The sequence below is a fragment of the Piliocolobus tephrosceles genome, chromosome 1, assembly GCF_002776525.5.
Source record: "Piliocolobus tephrosceles isolate RC106 chromosome 1, ASM277652v3, whole genome shotgun sequence".
NCBI classification, from domain to species: domain Eukaryota; kingdom Metazoa; phylum Chordata; class Mammalia; order Primates; family Cercopithecidae; genus Piliocolobus; species Piliocolobus tephrosceles.
In genome coordinates, this window is record NC_045434.1 from 213,394,589 (window position 1) to 213,410,838 (window position 16,250).

The 16,250-nt window shown below is 39.6% G+C and overlaps 1 protein-coding gene across 4 annotated transcripts in view; it reads left to right on the forward strand.

Moving 5' to 3' along the window:
* The window catches only part of RERE (arginine-glutamic acid dipeptide repeats), a 469,695-nt gene that overhangs the window by 293,194 nt on the left and 160,251 nt on the right, over positions 1–16,250 (forward strand). Inside the window, exon 1 of one of the 4 annotated variants that reach the window (XM_023215266.1) lies at positions 6,658–6,929. The exons of the other annotated variants lie outside the window; for them this stretch is intronic. Coding sequence (XP_023071034.1) covers positions 6,904–6,929 — 26 coding nt within the window. The 5' untranslated portion in view covers positions 6,658–6,903. Of the gene's footprint in view, positions 1–6,657; positions 6,930–16,250 lie in introns of those variants that run through there. 4 annotated transcript variants of the gene reach the window in all.

Consider the following 16,250-nt stretch of genomic DNA (forward strand, 5'->3'; position numbering starts at 1 on the left):
TTGAACCCAGGAGGCAGAGGTTGCAGTGAGCCGAGATTGTGCCATTGCACTCCAGTCTGGGTAACGAGCAAAACTCTGTCTCCCTGCTTCCCCAACCCCCACAAAAGAAGAGAAAGAGAAAAAGAAAAATAAATCAGACACGTGCTTTACAGGTGAGTTCTACCAGTGTTCCAGAGAACAGAGAAAGTTGGTATGGGTACCCTGAGTCATTTTATGAAGCTGATAAAACCTTTATACTAAAACCAGGTAAAAAATAAAATAAAATTTATAGGTTCCATCTTATGAACATGAATATAAAATGTTTAAATGAAATATTGACAGACGGGAGTCTAGCAAGGTAAATATGCATGTCCAATTTTATACAATATAAGAATGGCTTAATAATAATTTATCTGTTAGCATGTTTTACCTCTTCAGCATATGGAAGAAGAAAACGTAGGCAATCATCTTTTTCTTTTTTTTTTTTTGGAGACAGAGTTAAGCTTTTGTTGCCTAGGTGCAATGGCTTGATATTAGCTCACCGCAACCTCCACCTCCTGGGTTCAAGCTGTTCTCCTGCCTCAGCCTCCCGAGTAGCTGGAATCACAAGCATGGGCTACCACGCCTGGCTAATTTTTTTGTATTTTTAGTAGAGACAGGGATGTCTCCATGTTGGTCCGGTTGGTCTCAAACTCCTGACCTCTGGTGATCCGCCCGCCTCGGCCTCTCAAAGTGCTGGGATTACAGGCGTGAGCCACCACGCCCAGCTCATCTTTTTCTTAATTTTTAATTTTTGTGAATACATAGTAGGTGTATGTATGTGGTATATGAGATGTTTTGATACAGGCACGCAATGCATTATAGACACATCATGGTAAAATGGGGTGTCCACCCCCTCAAGCGTTTATCCTTTCTGTTAAAAACAATCCAATTACACTATTTTAGTTACTTTAAATAAATGTTCAGGTAGGTTATTGTTGACTGGTCACCATGTTGCACTATCAAATACTAGACGTTATTCATTCATTCTGTTTTTTTGTACCCATGCAGTTATCTTAATGTAGAAGAAGCACTTTATAAAATTCAATATTCTTTAATAATGGCAAGGGGGGAGCTCTCAGAACAGAAAATTAATTATAGAATGAATTTCCTTAATCTAACAGAATACTTACCATAAACCTACAGCAAGTAACATAGTTAGAAGCAGAGTGTGGGAACTTTTTCCTTCGAAACCAGAAACAATGGCAGAATTTTGATATTCATTAAGACTTGAAGAAGAAAATATGTGAGGGTTGGAAATGAAAAAAATTAACATTTATTAATAAAGTGTAATTTTCACCATAGGAAATCTCAGAAAACTTGTGAACAAATTGATTTTTGTTGTTGGTGTTGGTTTTTCTTTTATTTCAGATGGAGCCTTGCTCTGTTACCCAGGCTAGAGTGCAGTGGTACAATCTCACCTCACTACAGCCTCTGCCTCCCAGGCTCAAATGATCCTCCCACTTCAGCCTACTGAGTAGCTAGGACTACAGGTGCAAGCCACCACGCTTGGCTTATTTTTGTATTTTTAGTAAAAGCTGGATTTCACTCTGTTGGCCAGGCTGGTCTCAAACTCCTAACCTCAGGTCAGCCACCCGCCTTGGCCTCCCAAAGTACTGGAATTGTATTTGTGAGTCCCCGGGCCCATCCAAATTGTTAAAGCTAATAGGTAAATCAGTAAACTTCCTGGATGGAGATATATATATATATATATATATATATATGTGTGTGTGTGTGTGTGTGTGTGTGTGTGTGTGTGTGTATCTCAGTTCCGTGTCTAGATTTTAGGGGCAATTAGTAAATGAAATTTAAAGAAACTGCTTCTGAACACTTCTCTCTTGATGTGAAGTCAGTACTAATTAGAATATCTCTTCCATGTCTTTTTCTCTAGAATTTCCTGAGTGTTGCTTTCCCCACCCCCACCATTTTGGCTTTAAAATTTCTTATTAATGAATACAACATTGTAGCCATTTTTTATTTCTGGGAAGTAGGAAATTCTTTAAGATAAAACTTAGGCAATTTTCATGTTACAGCTTTTACTTACCTTTGATAGGCATACATAATCTACTCACTACAAATTAAGTATTATAGTGGACAAAGTGTTTTTTTTTTTTTTTTAATTTGAGAAAAAATTGATTTGAATTGTGTATTCTTCTCTCCCACTCAGCTCTCATTTAATCTATTCAGAAGTGCTAATCCTTCACCTCTTGTTCATGTGGGATTAATAGAAGGAGAGAAGGATGTCTAGGATCCAGATATTATAGATGTACATGGGGATCCCAGGACTTCTGGGGAGGCCTTGGCAGTTGGCAACAGATGGAAATATGAGGGCGCCAGGGTGCAGATGGTGTGTACATCCCTGCAGGCTGGCAGTTGATGGGCTAGAAAATGTGGTGGCAGGAGTGAGGTCCAGGTGGGTACTTAGCATCAGTATGCAGGTAGCCTGTAAAAAGAACTAGGAGAGAAAACAAGGCCCCTGTCTGGGATGCCCTTAAGCACTGAGTAGGGTACCAGGGTGAACTCGGTGTAAAGCAAGGCTTGCTCCATGGAAACAGAGGCCCATTTCTAAAATTGGAATTTGTGGTTGAATGTAACCTAGTGGCTAACCTAATTATGGAACTACTTGGTTTCACGACTCCTTGAGATTCTCTGACTAGGAGGGGGAGGAGTACTGATCCTGTATTCTTGAGATTGGAGTGAGTTTGGAGCTGGGTGTTAATTGACTTCTGTTTGTGGGTGAGAGCACCGTGACCTCAGGCAGAGAGGCAGGTCATTCATTGCCCCTCCTGTCAGCTCTCCAGATGCCATGAGAACTAATGGTTGTGGCCAGCCACAGTGGCTCACACTTGTAATCCCAGCACTTTGGGAGGCCAAGGAGGGCGGATCACGAGATGAGGAGATTGAGACCATCCTGGTGAACACGGTGAAACCCTATCTCAACTAAAAAAAAAAAAAAAAAAAAAAAAAAATTACAAAAAATTAGCCGGGCGTGGTGGTGGGCACCTGTAGTCTCAGCTACTCAGGAGGCTGAGGCAGGAGAATGGTGTGAACTCAGGAGGTGGAGCTTGCAGTGAACTGAGATCACACCAGTGCACTCTAGCCTGGGTGACAGAGTGAGACTCTGTCTCAAAAAAAAAAAAAAAAACAAAAAAAAAATAGAATTGATGGTTGGGGAGGCTGGTGGAGGTATTTTTTGTTTGTTTAATGTATTTAAAATTTTTCTGTTTGGAATTTTACATTTGTAATTCAAAGAGGAGTTATGAGACTAGGACGAGAAAGAACCTCCATATATCTTTTACTCAATTCACCAGTTGTTAGTATTTTGCCATATTTACCTTTTTTTTTTTGGGAGATGGAGTCTCGCTCTGTGCCCCAGGCTGGAGTGCAGTGGCGCAATCTCAGCTCCACCTCCCAGGTTCACGCCATTCTCCTGCCTCAGCCGTCCTGAGTACCTGGACTACAGGCGCCCGGCTAATTTTTTGTATTTTTAGTAGAGACGGGGTTTCACCGTGTTAGCCAGGATGGTCTCGATCTCCTGACCTTGTGATTCACCCGCCTCGGCTTCCCAAAGTGCTGGGATTACAGGCGTGAGCCACCGCGCCTGGCCTGCCGTATTTGCTTTATGATTATTAATTTTATTTTATTACCTTTTAAACTTTATTATAGATTTACTTTATTATAGATTGAGCATCTCTAATCTGAAAATTCGAAATCTAAAATGTTCCAAAATCCAAAATGATTTGAGCATCGACATGATACCACAAGTGGAATATTCCACTCCTGTCTTCTTGTGACAGATCACAATCAAAACCCAGTCAAAACCTTGTTTCATGCACAAAATTATTAGGCATATACAGCTTATCAGATAACCTCTATCTCTGTTTTTTGCTGTATTACTCTCTGTGTTTACCATCTTTGCATTATGACTCTCTCTGTGGTACAGATTGAATCTATCCCTTATCTGGAATGGCTTGGGATTAGAAGTGTTTTGGATTTCATGTTTTGGTGGGGAGAGGGGATTTTAGAATATTTGCATTATTCTGTATCCTAATCCAAAAATCTAAAACGTTCCAGTATTTCCTTTGAGCATCATGTTGGTGCTCAGAAAGTTTCATATTTTGGAACATTTTTGATTTGGGATTTTGGGATTAGGATTACTCAACTTGTGTTTTCCTTTCCTGAACAATTTAGGAATGAAATACAGATATCACACCCCTTTCCCCTAAATACTTTAGTGTGTGTTCCCAAGAACAAACAAATTATCTTATATAACTATGGTATGATTATCAAAATCAGAAAAGGTAACATTAATACAATATGATATAGTCCAATATAGTTCATATTCAGATTTTGCCAGTTTTTTCAACAATGGCCTTCATAGTAATTTTCCTCATGATCATGAGCCTCATTTAATTGTTGTGTCTCTTTAATATCCCTTGTCTCTCTTTGTTTTCATGACGTGTTTCCTCCCCTTTTTAAAAGGTTTTTTATGACATGAACCTTTTTGAAGAGTTAAAAGCCAGTTTTGTCAAATGTTCTTCAGTTTGAGTTTGTGTGACGTTTCCCCACAATTAGATCTAGGCTATGTAATTTTGGCCAGCCATACTATATGAGTGATACTGTGCCCTTTCCAGTGCTTCAGATAGAATTTTTTGAGGTACAAAATACGAGAGTTGGGTGGTTCCAATAAAGATGATTTAGGTAGTGTCCTTGTCCCTGAAGTACTTGTAATCTAATAAGAGACGTGTGGTTCCCCAGAGAGGTGCAGTGAGAGGAGTCCGGGAGCTCCTGCATTTCCGAGCTGCTGCCAGGAAGGAAGTGTCTTCAGAGTGGAGCTGGCTGGCGTGGTGGTAGTGTGGGTGACTTTTCCACGAGAGAAAGCGTGAAGGAGAGATCTGGGGTGTGACCACTGGGGTATGCTGCCCCGAGAGGTGACAAGAGAAAGGACTGTCTGTCTGTCTTGGTGGTATGGCATATGAGAGGCCAGCGCCAGGAAAGACAATGAAGAGGATGTCCACAAAGGCTGGCGCCACCATTGGAATCCATTATTACAGGAGAAGGCCATTGGATTTTGGTAACTCAGGGCGTCTGATGAGACCAAAATCAGAATCCACATTTCTTAACTTGCTGTTACAATAACTGTTTTTATACTGTGCTCTATGTAATAGTTTCATGGATTTTCAGAGACTGATGAATTTATCACATATTACTTTGTGTTGATTTCTTCAAGTAAACATTTCCATATGAAAGGGTTAGGTAGTTTTTTTTTAATATACACTTTTGGGAGGATATTCTTTGCTGCTCATATTCATATTATTTGGCCACTAGGTTCTAATTCCATTGCTTTTGTATTTAGAAAGTATTTTTCTCTAGACTGTAGAAACAGCAGTTTTGGGAATATGTTGTCTCACATACCAATAAGAGAAAATGTTCTTCCAGCCTGTAGATACTTGTTTCACGTGTTAGGTCAAAGGAAAACGTATTTAAGTGTACTTGGCATTTCTTGTATTTTGTAAATTATGTTATCGGCAGGATAAGAGTTTATTGAATCATAGTTTCAGAATTTAGTTTATTTCGTAGCATAAACAGGAGTGCTATGGAAATGGAATTGATTCTGCATTTACTGTAGGAATCTTGAGGACACTGTGTGTTCTTCTCAACAGGCTTTAATTTCCTGACATTCCATTACATTTCTGGGAAACAGAATTTACACTGCCCTTTCCTGCCCTATCTTGTCCTTTATAATTTTGGTGAGGTTCATCGTCTTCTGTTTCTTTTTCTTTTTGTAACTGATTAATAATCTGTAGAATCACCTCTTAGTTTGCAAGTGGAAACTAAGCCTGCACATCCAAAGCTAGGATTTCTTTTATGAATCTGCCTTACTATTTTGAATCAGGACCTCAAATGAGCTTTTTGGATGCTCATGTGTTTGTGGCATGATGTTGAATCTTGAAACCTTCCTGCCTTTCTAATTGTTAGAATTACATTCTTCAAGCTAGACTTGATTGGGCTAGTATTACTTTAGGAAATGTTTTAATTTATTATTTGGGGAATGTTTTATTTATTATTTTTAGTTTCTTATCTAAGGAAGATTAAGCTGTTTGCAGAAAATACAGCTTTCTTTAGCTACCCTGCCCACAGTAACATCTACACTGTGTCTGAACCTGTGTGACAAGGCCGAGCACTCCATAACTTTACCCTGATGGGTCTGTTTCAAAATGTTTAGAGTTTCAAAGAGAAATTTGTGAAGTTGCTTCTCTTAAGTAGCTACTACTGTGTTTTTAAATGTGTTGCAGTATTTCTGTTAGTTGATCTTGTGTGTAGTCATTCATATCTGTCTTTTGATTCTATTTCTTGACGATCTTGCTTTTTAAAATCAGCATTTATCTTTTTTAAAAAAAAGGAAAAACTTGCTATTGTCTTGACAGAGCAGAGAGCATTTCTTGCTGAGTTCCTGACAGAGCAGGGCATTTTACTGAAGCCTCTGCATGGCTGGCCTTGCTCAGTTTCCTGCTGTTGGCTGTCTTGGATCCCCTTTCTAAGGCCCCACTTCCCTGCACACTAGCTTGGTGTGCAGGGAGAAGCTGCAGTCTGTTGGCTGGGCTTTATTTACGGAAACAGCAGGGTTGAGATTGATTGCGTCGTGGAGAGACAGTGTGTGGATGAGGGAGGGTCACAGCACATGCTCAGTCCTGTCAGTGTGAGGGGAAGTTTCTGCGTTCTGCGTGAAGGCTTAGGTCATAGCACAAGCTCAGTGAAAGCTCTATGAGGTCTCTGAGACTGCATGTGCCTCCATTTTGAGTTGTTAGAGTAGAAAAGGGCAGAGTTTTAGCAGAAAGTAGAGGTTCAGGAATCCAGCTAGACTCACCAGAGCCCGTGTTAGTCATGGATGATCCATTCAGCCCCTGCAGGTAGGCTATCTTCCCCTGGCCTCACCGAAACAGTGATGGGTTTTGCTGCTCTTTCTCACTTCTGAAGGTGTTTATGAATCATTGCATCATTCATAGTGCATGTTCCTGAGAGCCTTTAATTCAGCCCTGGCTGACTATGTAGGTGGTATTGTGAAGCGTAAAATCAGAACTAAGAATGGGGACTACCAGAGAGGCAGTCAGCAGACGCAGAATGTGAAGCTTTGTGGGCCCCTCTGTCCCTGTCCTCTTTCCCTTTCCCTTACCTCTTCGGCTCTTAGTATAATCTTAACCTCAGTCGCGCTGGGTGTGTGTTGCCAAGCTTGTTTGCCTTCAAGACCTGCAGAGCAAGCCTGCAGGCCGCCCCCTTGCCTTGTGGCTAGTATGGAATGCCTGGGCCCGAGAGCAGCTCTGTTTGGATGTTTTAGGAAGGATGGTAGGTGGGCAGCTATTGGTTGCTTTGAAGGTGGGTGGAACCTTGTTTTGATTGAGAGTCTGTTTGCCAGAGCAAATTATAATTTTTCTGATCTTTTTCTGAAGTCTGACATATGCAGGGAACAGTTGTGAATTATGATTGCAACAATATCACCTTAAAATGGATTTTTAAGAAATGAAAGGTTATGTCGTATCAGTTTTTACTTTGTCTCTTGCCTTCAAAAGGAAGCAGACTCATCTTCCTTTTAGAGCTTATGGAAAATTCTTTGGCAATTAAAAAATGTATGCGTTGACATTTATATTAGAAATTGAAGTTTAGGTATTTTGTTTATTTTTGTATCTGTTTTAGAATCAGATAGCATTTTTTGCATATGCTTAGGTTGTCATGTGACTTGGAATTCTGTTCTCTTAAATGGAGTAAAAAGAGTAGTTGGTGCTGAGAAGGCAGTCATTGACAAGGCCACATTTCATACCCACTGCCTGATAGCCAGACACTAGTTTCTTCTACCCAGGGGAAGTTGTGCTTTTTGGGTGTCCTGTTGCAGAGCGAGTTCACATAGATGGCTTTCACCATGGTTTATTTAGGGAGCCAGTCAGAATAAGATTTAGGACAAATTGAATTCTTACCCAAGCAGATATTAAATGAAGTTTTAAAATTATATTGTTTGCTCCTTTTTGTTTCCACTTCTTTTTCTTCTGATGAAGGTTAGAAAAAATTTGAATGCCACCTAAATTTTGTGCATTCGTGAGGATTGAAGAAAGCATACAATATAGAAGAATGTACAGCTGAAAAATCCTCATAGGAAGGAGAAATTTACTATGCATGAATACAAGGAGAAATTCCTTGTGTAGGCTCTTAAGTTGTGTAGGATGAATTTGGAGCATTGCATGGTCAACTCTTTCCAGGGAGGCCCTTGATTTTAGTGGAAAGTTTTTAGGAGGCTAGTGTTCATGAATTCTAGTCACTGAAAATATTACTGAAGTATAATTTGTTTTCTTACAGGTTCAATTTTGGGATTGCAACTAAGGAGATGAATTGTCGAAGGATAATTTAGGGTGTGCATTTATTATCTTTGTGATCAGTGTTTTCATCCATGTGAGGGTTTTCTTCCCATTGTGACTATATTTATTTAGGCATTGCACTGGGGAGTTTTGGGGAGGTACCCACTTTTCCCCATACCATATAGTGTTGCTTCTGGAACTTGCCTTATTTTACTCTGTTTAAAAGCACCATTGCGCTTCCTTCTTCCTTTTTTCTTTTAATAAAAGTATCCCTTCCATAGACGAGAGGAACTGGACACTGCACCACTTTCTGTTATGCACATGTGGGATCTGGGCAGGACTCACATTTCAGGCTCAAGGAACAAACTCATTGTTTGACTGGGGAGAATATTGCCTTTCTGTTCTAGATCTTTACCTCTTCTGAAACTTTCTTTACAGTTAACAGATAAAAAATGTGAACAGGAAGCTGTGCTCACAGCCGAATCAGCTCTGGATCAGGTTCCTGCTACTGGTGTGACTGGCCTGTGTGGGCCTAGTACAAATCTGCGTTTATGGAACTTGGATGCCGCCGTATTTGATGGTGAAGACTTGTGGTTACTGACTGTGATCTGTGGATATTCTGTTGTTAAGAGTCGAATTTGTCTATGTTTCAAATCCAATAACGTAACTCATTAGAGTTACTTCTTGTGTAGTATGTATTTCTTTCATATTATCCTGTCTTGGAAAAATATTTTTTGGAATGCTAAAGGCTTGCTTTAGGGCTTCTGTGCTTGTCTGGTGTAGGAAGTGAGGGAACAGCACGTGAAAAGTTACTCTAGTGGTTGATGAAGTCTTTGGTCTGTGCAGCTTGAACATGGAAAAGATGCTAGTTTGTTTCATTTTGGCTTATGGTTCCGCTTCTGTTGCACTTGAGAGTATCAGGAAATGTTGGGAATATAGCAAGTAGATGTTTCAAAAAGAACAGAAAAGTTCACAAAGTTATTATCTTATTAGTTGTTCTTATCATTATAATAGAATCTTGAATTCGAATCTGAGGGAGCCTCACATTTAAAGTGTGCCTTTGTCAACACAAGTTTTGCAGTCTGTCTTTGGTTGAAAGCTAGAATGAACTTGATTGTGTTTAATTGACATGCCACTTTTTTTTTCCTTTTTCATTTTGAGATAGGTTCTCACTCTGTCACCCAGGCTGGAGTGCAGTGGTGTGACCTCAGCTCACTGCAGCCTCAACCTCCCTGGGCTAAGGTGATTCTCCTCCCTCAGCCTCCCACATAGCTGGGAATACAGGTGGGCGCCACCACACCTGGCTAATTTTTTGTATTTTCTGTAGAGAAGGGGTTTCACCTTGTTGCCCAGGTTGGTCTTAAACTTCTGGCCTCAAGCAATCCATGCTGCCTTGTCCTCCCAAAGTGCCGGAATTACAGGCGTGAAACACTGTGCCTGGCCTGACACTTCATTCTATTTATTTATTTATTTACTTACTTACTTACTTATGTATTTATTTATTTGTTTTTTTTTTTTTTGAGATGGAGTCTCGCTTTTGTCACGCAGGCTGGAGTACAACGGTACGATCTAGGCTCACTGCAGCCTCCACCTCCCGGGTTCAATTGATTCACCTGCCTCAGCTTCCCGAGTAGCTAGGATTACAGGCATCTGCCACCATGCCTGGCTAATTTTTGTAGTTTTAGTGGAGACGGGTTGTCACCATGTTGGCCAGGCTGGTCTCAAACTCCTGACCTCAGTTGATCCGCCTGCCTTGGCCTCCCAAAATGCTGAAATTATAGGTGTGAGCTGCCCTGCCCTGCTGACACTTCATTCTTAATTTGCTTTTCACTTCTTCCTTGACTCTTGGCTAGTGTGTTAATTTATGAATTAGAAGACTCTAATATACCTAAGACCAGATATCTGTGATTCTCTAGTTATTCTTTTTTCCTGATTCTTTTCCTTCTGAATTTGTTTTCTTTTCCATTTTACTTTGTGTATTCATTTACTCAACGTACTCATACCAAAGACCCATTTGCCAGGTACTTTTTGTTACTGAACCGAGTTGTCTTCCACCAGAAAACCATTTATTCTAAGGCTGTAAGATAAACATTTGACAGGATGAGAGAGAAGGTAGAACGTAATAGCTAAAGGAATATTTTAGATGGTGTGTACATTCACAAATCTTTTCCTAAATAAGCTCAGATAATTGGTTATCATCTCTTCTGAGCAGTTTCTGATGTGGGGATGCCTGTAATCCTACCACTGTGGGTGATAAAGCATGAGTCTGATTTATTTTTCTTTTTGGTCTAATGAGACTCATGCTTGAATGTGCTAAAACAATTCTGAAAGATAACTAATCTCATATTGTATACTCTGTGATACTTTAAGTCTAAGGTAAAACACTTCATCTTAATTCAACTGGGAAAATTATAGATTATTTCTATCAAACTTCTTTGAGCTACACATTTATTTGTGATTATTTGATTATTTTTCCTATTGGACATTAAACTTTTGGGGCGGGGGCCAAGTCTATTCTTACAGTCTCCATTTCTAGTAGAGTACCTGGCAAATGGGTCTTTTGTGTGAATATGTTGAATAAATGAATACATCATCTATGGTAAGAGGAAAGGCTAGATTTGGAGCCAGGTAGTATGGTTCAGATTCCACCTAATAAGTGACATTGGGCAAGTGGTGACATGGGACAGGTTCCTTCCCTCCTCTGAACCTCATTTTTCTCATGGGTAATCTGGAAATAAATATTTTTTACAGTTTTTGTAAAGATTAGATGAAAACAATGTGAAAGTGCTTGGCACATAGTTGCTTAGTACATTGTTGTTATTAACTCAAAGGTCAAATGTACAGCCTCAAGGTCATGTAGATATGATGACCTTTAATTAAAATTTAAAATTTTAATTAAAAAAATATAGGCACGCAGGTCTCACTTTGTTGCCTGGGTTGGTCTCGAACTCCTGGCCTCAAACTATCTTCCTGTCTTGGCCTCCCAAAGTGGTAGGATTATAGGCATGAGCCACTGTGCCTGGCAAACATCTTTTTATTTTTATTTTCAATAGCCTGTTCAACTAAGACAATGCTAGGGATTGTTTTAGGAATTACAGTAATTAAATTATTAACCAGTATGTTTAATAACTGTTTACTGATCTGCTTTCTTCTTACTCTCTTTGGGTGTTTATGTTTTTCTTTATACATCTTGGAGGTTTTTTTTTTTTTAAAGAAACTCTACTTCCATAATCTATAATATTGGGTGTGTTCAGCATTAAACATTTCCTGCCGCTTTCTCACTTACACACACTAGGTGCGTGTGTGTGTTAGTTACTGCCTGTTTGTGTTCCTTTCTTCCTATATTCATACCACTGCAGCGAGAAGGAAGAAGGCAATTGTCATGTTTTTTATAACATTCCCCAGAGGGGACAAGGAAACCTTTAGACGTGTTGTAGACATGCTTGCTTGGTCCAGAATCCTTTTTTTTTTTTTCTGGGGGTGCTTCATTCAGCTTTGTTACACAGTTTAATTTCAATATGCAGAAAGCTAGCACCATCTTGGGTCAGGAGAGCAGCTTGCTGCTTTGTAAATGGGTTTCGGTCATAGTGGGGTTTTTTCTTTTTTTTTTTTTTTTTAAGTTTGTTGGTTGAAGCTCCGTGTATGTTCAGGCAGCTTTGTTAGGCCGTGGTTCCTAAACTTTGCCGCAAGCCATTACAGTAAAGTTCCTGAGGAGTCTGTGGTGGAATGTTGTTTTATGACGTTGCCAGATATACGGTAGGTTACCACATGATGGAGGAGAGAGAGAAGGCTGATAAGAAATTTAGACAGCAGAGCAAAGTCACTGTAGCACTTTGAAGCTAGATCTTTCTCACCCGTTAAATTTTTTGACCAGTTTTTTTCCTGACATTACTCATACATTATTGTGTGTGGAGGCCATATTTACTGCGTCTTACCAGCATGGAAATTCTTATTATTCTTCAGGCCATGTCAAATTTCTAGTTCTGGACCCTGAATTATATTTAGGAGGACCCTGTGGAGAGCTGCCTGTGTGGCCTGGAGTCTTCTTCAGTAATGAACTCAGTGTGACCCCTTAAAAGAGCACTTTTCTTTCCTCTGGCTTTCGTTTCTTCTGTTAAGCTAGAAGATTGGATCAATGGCCTCTCAAACTTTCCATCAGAGAAAATTTAGAACTTTGTGATTTTGGATTTTGGACAAGTTCTTGTGTTGACCTTTGTATTTATTTGTGTGTGAATATGGAAGTGGTAACTTTAAGTTGACTAAATCTCTTTGTGTTTTCATTTGTATTTGTTTTTAGTTTTATTTTTGATTGAATGATGAATTTTGTTCCTTTTTAGGCAGTTTAATCAAACCTACTTTTAAGTTAATTTTGCTTGGAGGGCTGGCCTTCTGTCACAGTGACTTCACTAAGTTTTGCAGCAGAGCCCTTACTTGCTGTCTGTGGCTAAGCAGTAGTTGATTTAGAATATTGGAGTCATTTATTTATTAAAAATATATCTAATAACGAGTGAGCTCTGCATTATGGTGACCAGAACCACACTTAGTTCTTACCCGCATGTACTTCCAGTCTAGAGGACAAGATAACCATTCAAAAAAATAACTACACAAAATAAATATAAAATCCTGACTGATACGGGTGGAAGGAAAGGTAAGTGGTACTGCAGGAACTCATAATAGCAGGATTAGCTCCCATTCTCACTTACTGCCAGTATATAGAGTTTAATAATAATAATGACCCCTAAGCAACAGGTACTGTGTATAGTACTTTCCATAAATCGTCTTTTATTTTTATAACAACCTTGCATAGTAGCATTATCAACTTCATATTATAGATGAGGAAACTAAGGAATCAGATTTGTGTCCTCAAAATCACACTTAGAGCAAACAAAACCTTGGGTACTGAAACTTATCTTTTTATTTTTAAAATTTTATTAGCAACAGGTTCTTGCTCTGTTGACCAGGCTCGAGTGCAGTGGCGTGATCATAGCTCACTGCAACCTCCAACTCCTGGGTTCAAGTGATCCTCTTGCGTCAGCCTCCCAAGTAGCTGGGACAGCAGGTACATTTTACCGTGCCTGCCTGGCTGATTTTTAATTTTTGTTGTTGTTTGGTTGGTTGGTTGGGTTGTTTGTTTGTTTGCAGAGACTAGGTCTTGCTGTGCTGCCCAGGCTGGTCTTGAACTCCTGGACTCAAGGGACCCACCCACCTTGGCCACCCAAAGTGCTGGGATTACACACATGAGCCACCATGCCCAGCCTGATACTAAAAGTTTAATTCAGGTTCATTTAATTCTGAAGTCCATGCTCTTTCCCTGCTTTTGAACATCTAGACTCAGGTGTGGTTATGACAGCTCCTCTCTCTTAGGAGTGAGGTGCCAGTGTCGTGGGAGATCCTAATAGGATGTACAGAGCACAATGATTTTTCTTTTAATATTTATTTATTTATTTATTTATTTATTTATTTATTTTGTTGTTGTTTCTTAAGGAGCTGGGCTAACCCACAGGAAGTATGCCAAGAGTCAGCCAGCACAATGATTTTATTCAGATTTATGGAAATTTTTCTCTAAAAATTAATGAGAATATATGATGGGATAGAATACAACATTCACATGACTTTTTAAGATACTATGTCAGATTTTAAAGAAATTTCAGACTTGTTCAAGGCAGTTTTGAAGTATGTGTTCATGCTGGAGAAAATTGAGAAACCCAACATGTAGCACTAGTCTTCCTTCTTAATCCTCGCTTTCACTCCTATCTCACAATCCATCTAAAAAGATGATTCTGATAAATTGTCTTTTGGTTTTCTTAAAATGTGGTGTATTCTGTTCTGGACTCACAGACTTCTTCTGTGGTCATTTTCTAAATGTGCTACTAAGTAGAGTTTCTAAGATCTTCATTCTGTTGATGCCATGTCAGTCTTCCTGCTCAACTTAATACCCTGTGGAAAAAGATAAGAATGTCTGCTATGTGATGTTTACCATTTGAAGGACAGGAAGAGAGATTTCTCAGTGTTCTCATTCGTACATGATGCTAGCCACAGAACAGAGGTCTGACCTGAGCCTTTTCTGTCCCAGCACCTTGGGAATGGGCCCCAGGCTACACAGCTATTACGATCCAAGGCTTGGGGAGGGGCTGAATTGAGGGGTCAGCTCTTGCCCTTAGTTGCTTCACGGTGGTGCCTTCTGTTCATGTCTTCTTCCCATATCTGTATCCTCCTCCCTCATCTTCCCTTGTAGAATCAAGTGCCTATCTTAAGCAGTCACCATGGTCATATAGAGGTCTTTGGGTATCTTTGGCGAATGTTCACAGAGCATTGCCTTCCTGCTCCTTCCCCTTTCTTCAGGGTGAAGGAGTGGCCACATCATGTTCTGGGCCAAGCCCTGTGGGTCGGGCCGGGATCCTGCATCTAGCAGGCATGCTCTTCTCACAGACCCTCCCTTTGCCTGCCATCACCACCTGCATCTCCTCTGCAAAGATGCTTCTCCGTTTTTGATATTCGTTTGCAGGCTTCCTGCTCCTTTCTGTCCATTCCATGTTTACTTCTTAGACTAAAATGTTTCCATGGTAACAGGTTACTTTTCGAAGGGAACATCTTGTCATTTTATTTAATCCACTGCAGCTGAAGAGGACTGAAATATTAAGTTGTAGTTGCTATGGATACTGCTTTGTTACACTGGGTTTTTTTTTGGTATCAGATTTCATATACAATGACTTTTAATACTTCAGGAATAAAAACAACTTACCATTATTGTTGTAATTTGGCTTCTGGAACTATTTTTTTTTCATATTCCAAAACAAAGATTTGTAGAATAATGGAGGCTGCACTTGTTGTTTTGAAAAACATATATTATTTACATTAGCTACACAGAGAAATTCCTTCTTTTGTTGGGGATGATAGTGACAGTTCTTAATTTGGTTTTCGTAATATGATTCACAGTGTAAAGGTGTCTCTAAGATGATGAATCCACAGCAGAAATCCTTAGTAAACATAAGGAAAAAAGGAATATATCACTTGGAGTTAATTTCTTGAATCTCATTGCTGATAAGCTGTGGCCCTCTTTCTTCAGTTACTGGTTCAGCTGTGTACAGTGTAATTTGGGGTTGATCTGTTTGTCCTTTAATCAGCTTTTCTCATGTCTGATGTTCTTTCTGATTTGCCACCTGCCTGTAGTATATTCCTCTCTTCATTTGACTTTTTTAAAACTTTAGATTTTTTGGATTCACAGAAAGTTGCAAAGATACCAGAGTGGTTTCATCTTTTGTAGCTGTAATACGATACCAAAACCAGGAAATTGGCATTAGTAGATTGTGTGCGTGTAGTTCTGTGCCATTTTATCACATGTGTGGCTTTGTGTAACCACCACAACAATGAAGAGAGAGAGCTATTCATCACTACAAAGCTCTCCCTTTATGGTCACACCCTCAGCCTCCCTCTCTCTCCCCACCATCTCTTAACACCTGGCAATCACAAATCTGTCTCTATTTGCGTAATTTTGTCATTTCAAGAGTATTATATAAATTGGCCTTTAATTTTGATAGGTTTTTCTCTTTCATCATGACTTTCAAACTTAAAAAATTTCTTTTGATCATTTTGTCTTGCTTGGGTGTTTGAAATGAACATAGAACCAAAATAGGGAAAGGGATATGGATTCTCATCATTCTGTTTGTGATTAATTGTATGATTTTGGTTCAGTAACTTAATCATTCTGCCATATGGGAGCGTGATTGAGAGCTCTGACTTTGGAGTCAGCTGACCTTGAGTTTGAATCCTGATTTCTCCACTTATTTGCTGTTTAATCTTGGGCAACTGCATAACGTCTCTTGGCTTCAGTGGCTTGACCTGTACACTTACTACAATAGCACCTATCTTTCAGGGTCGCCTGTAAGA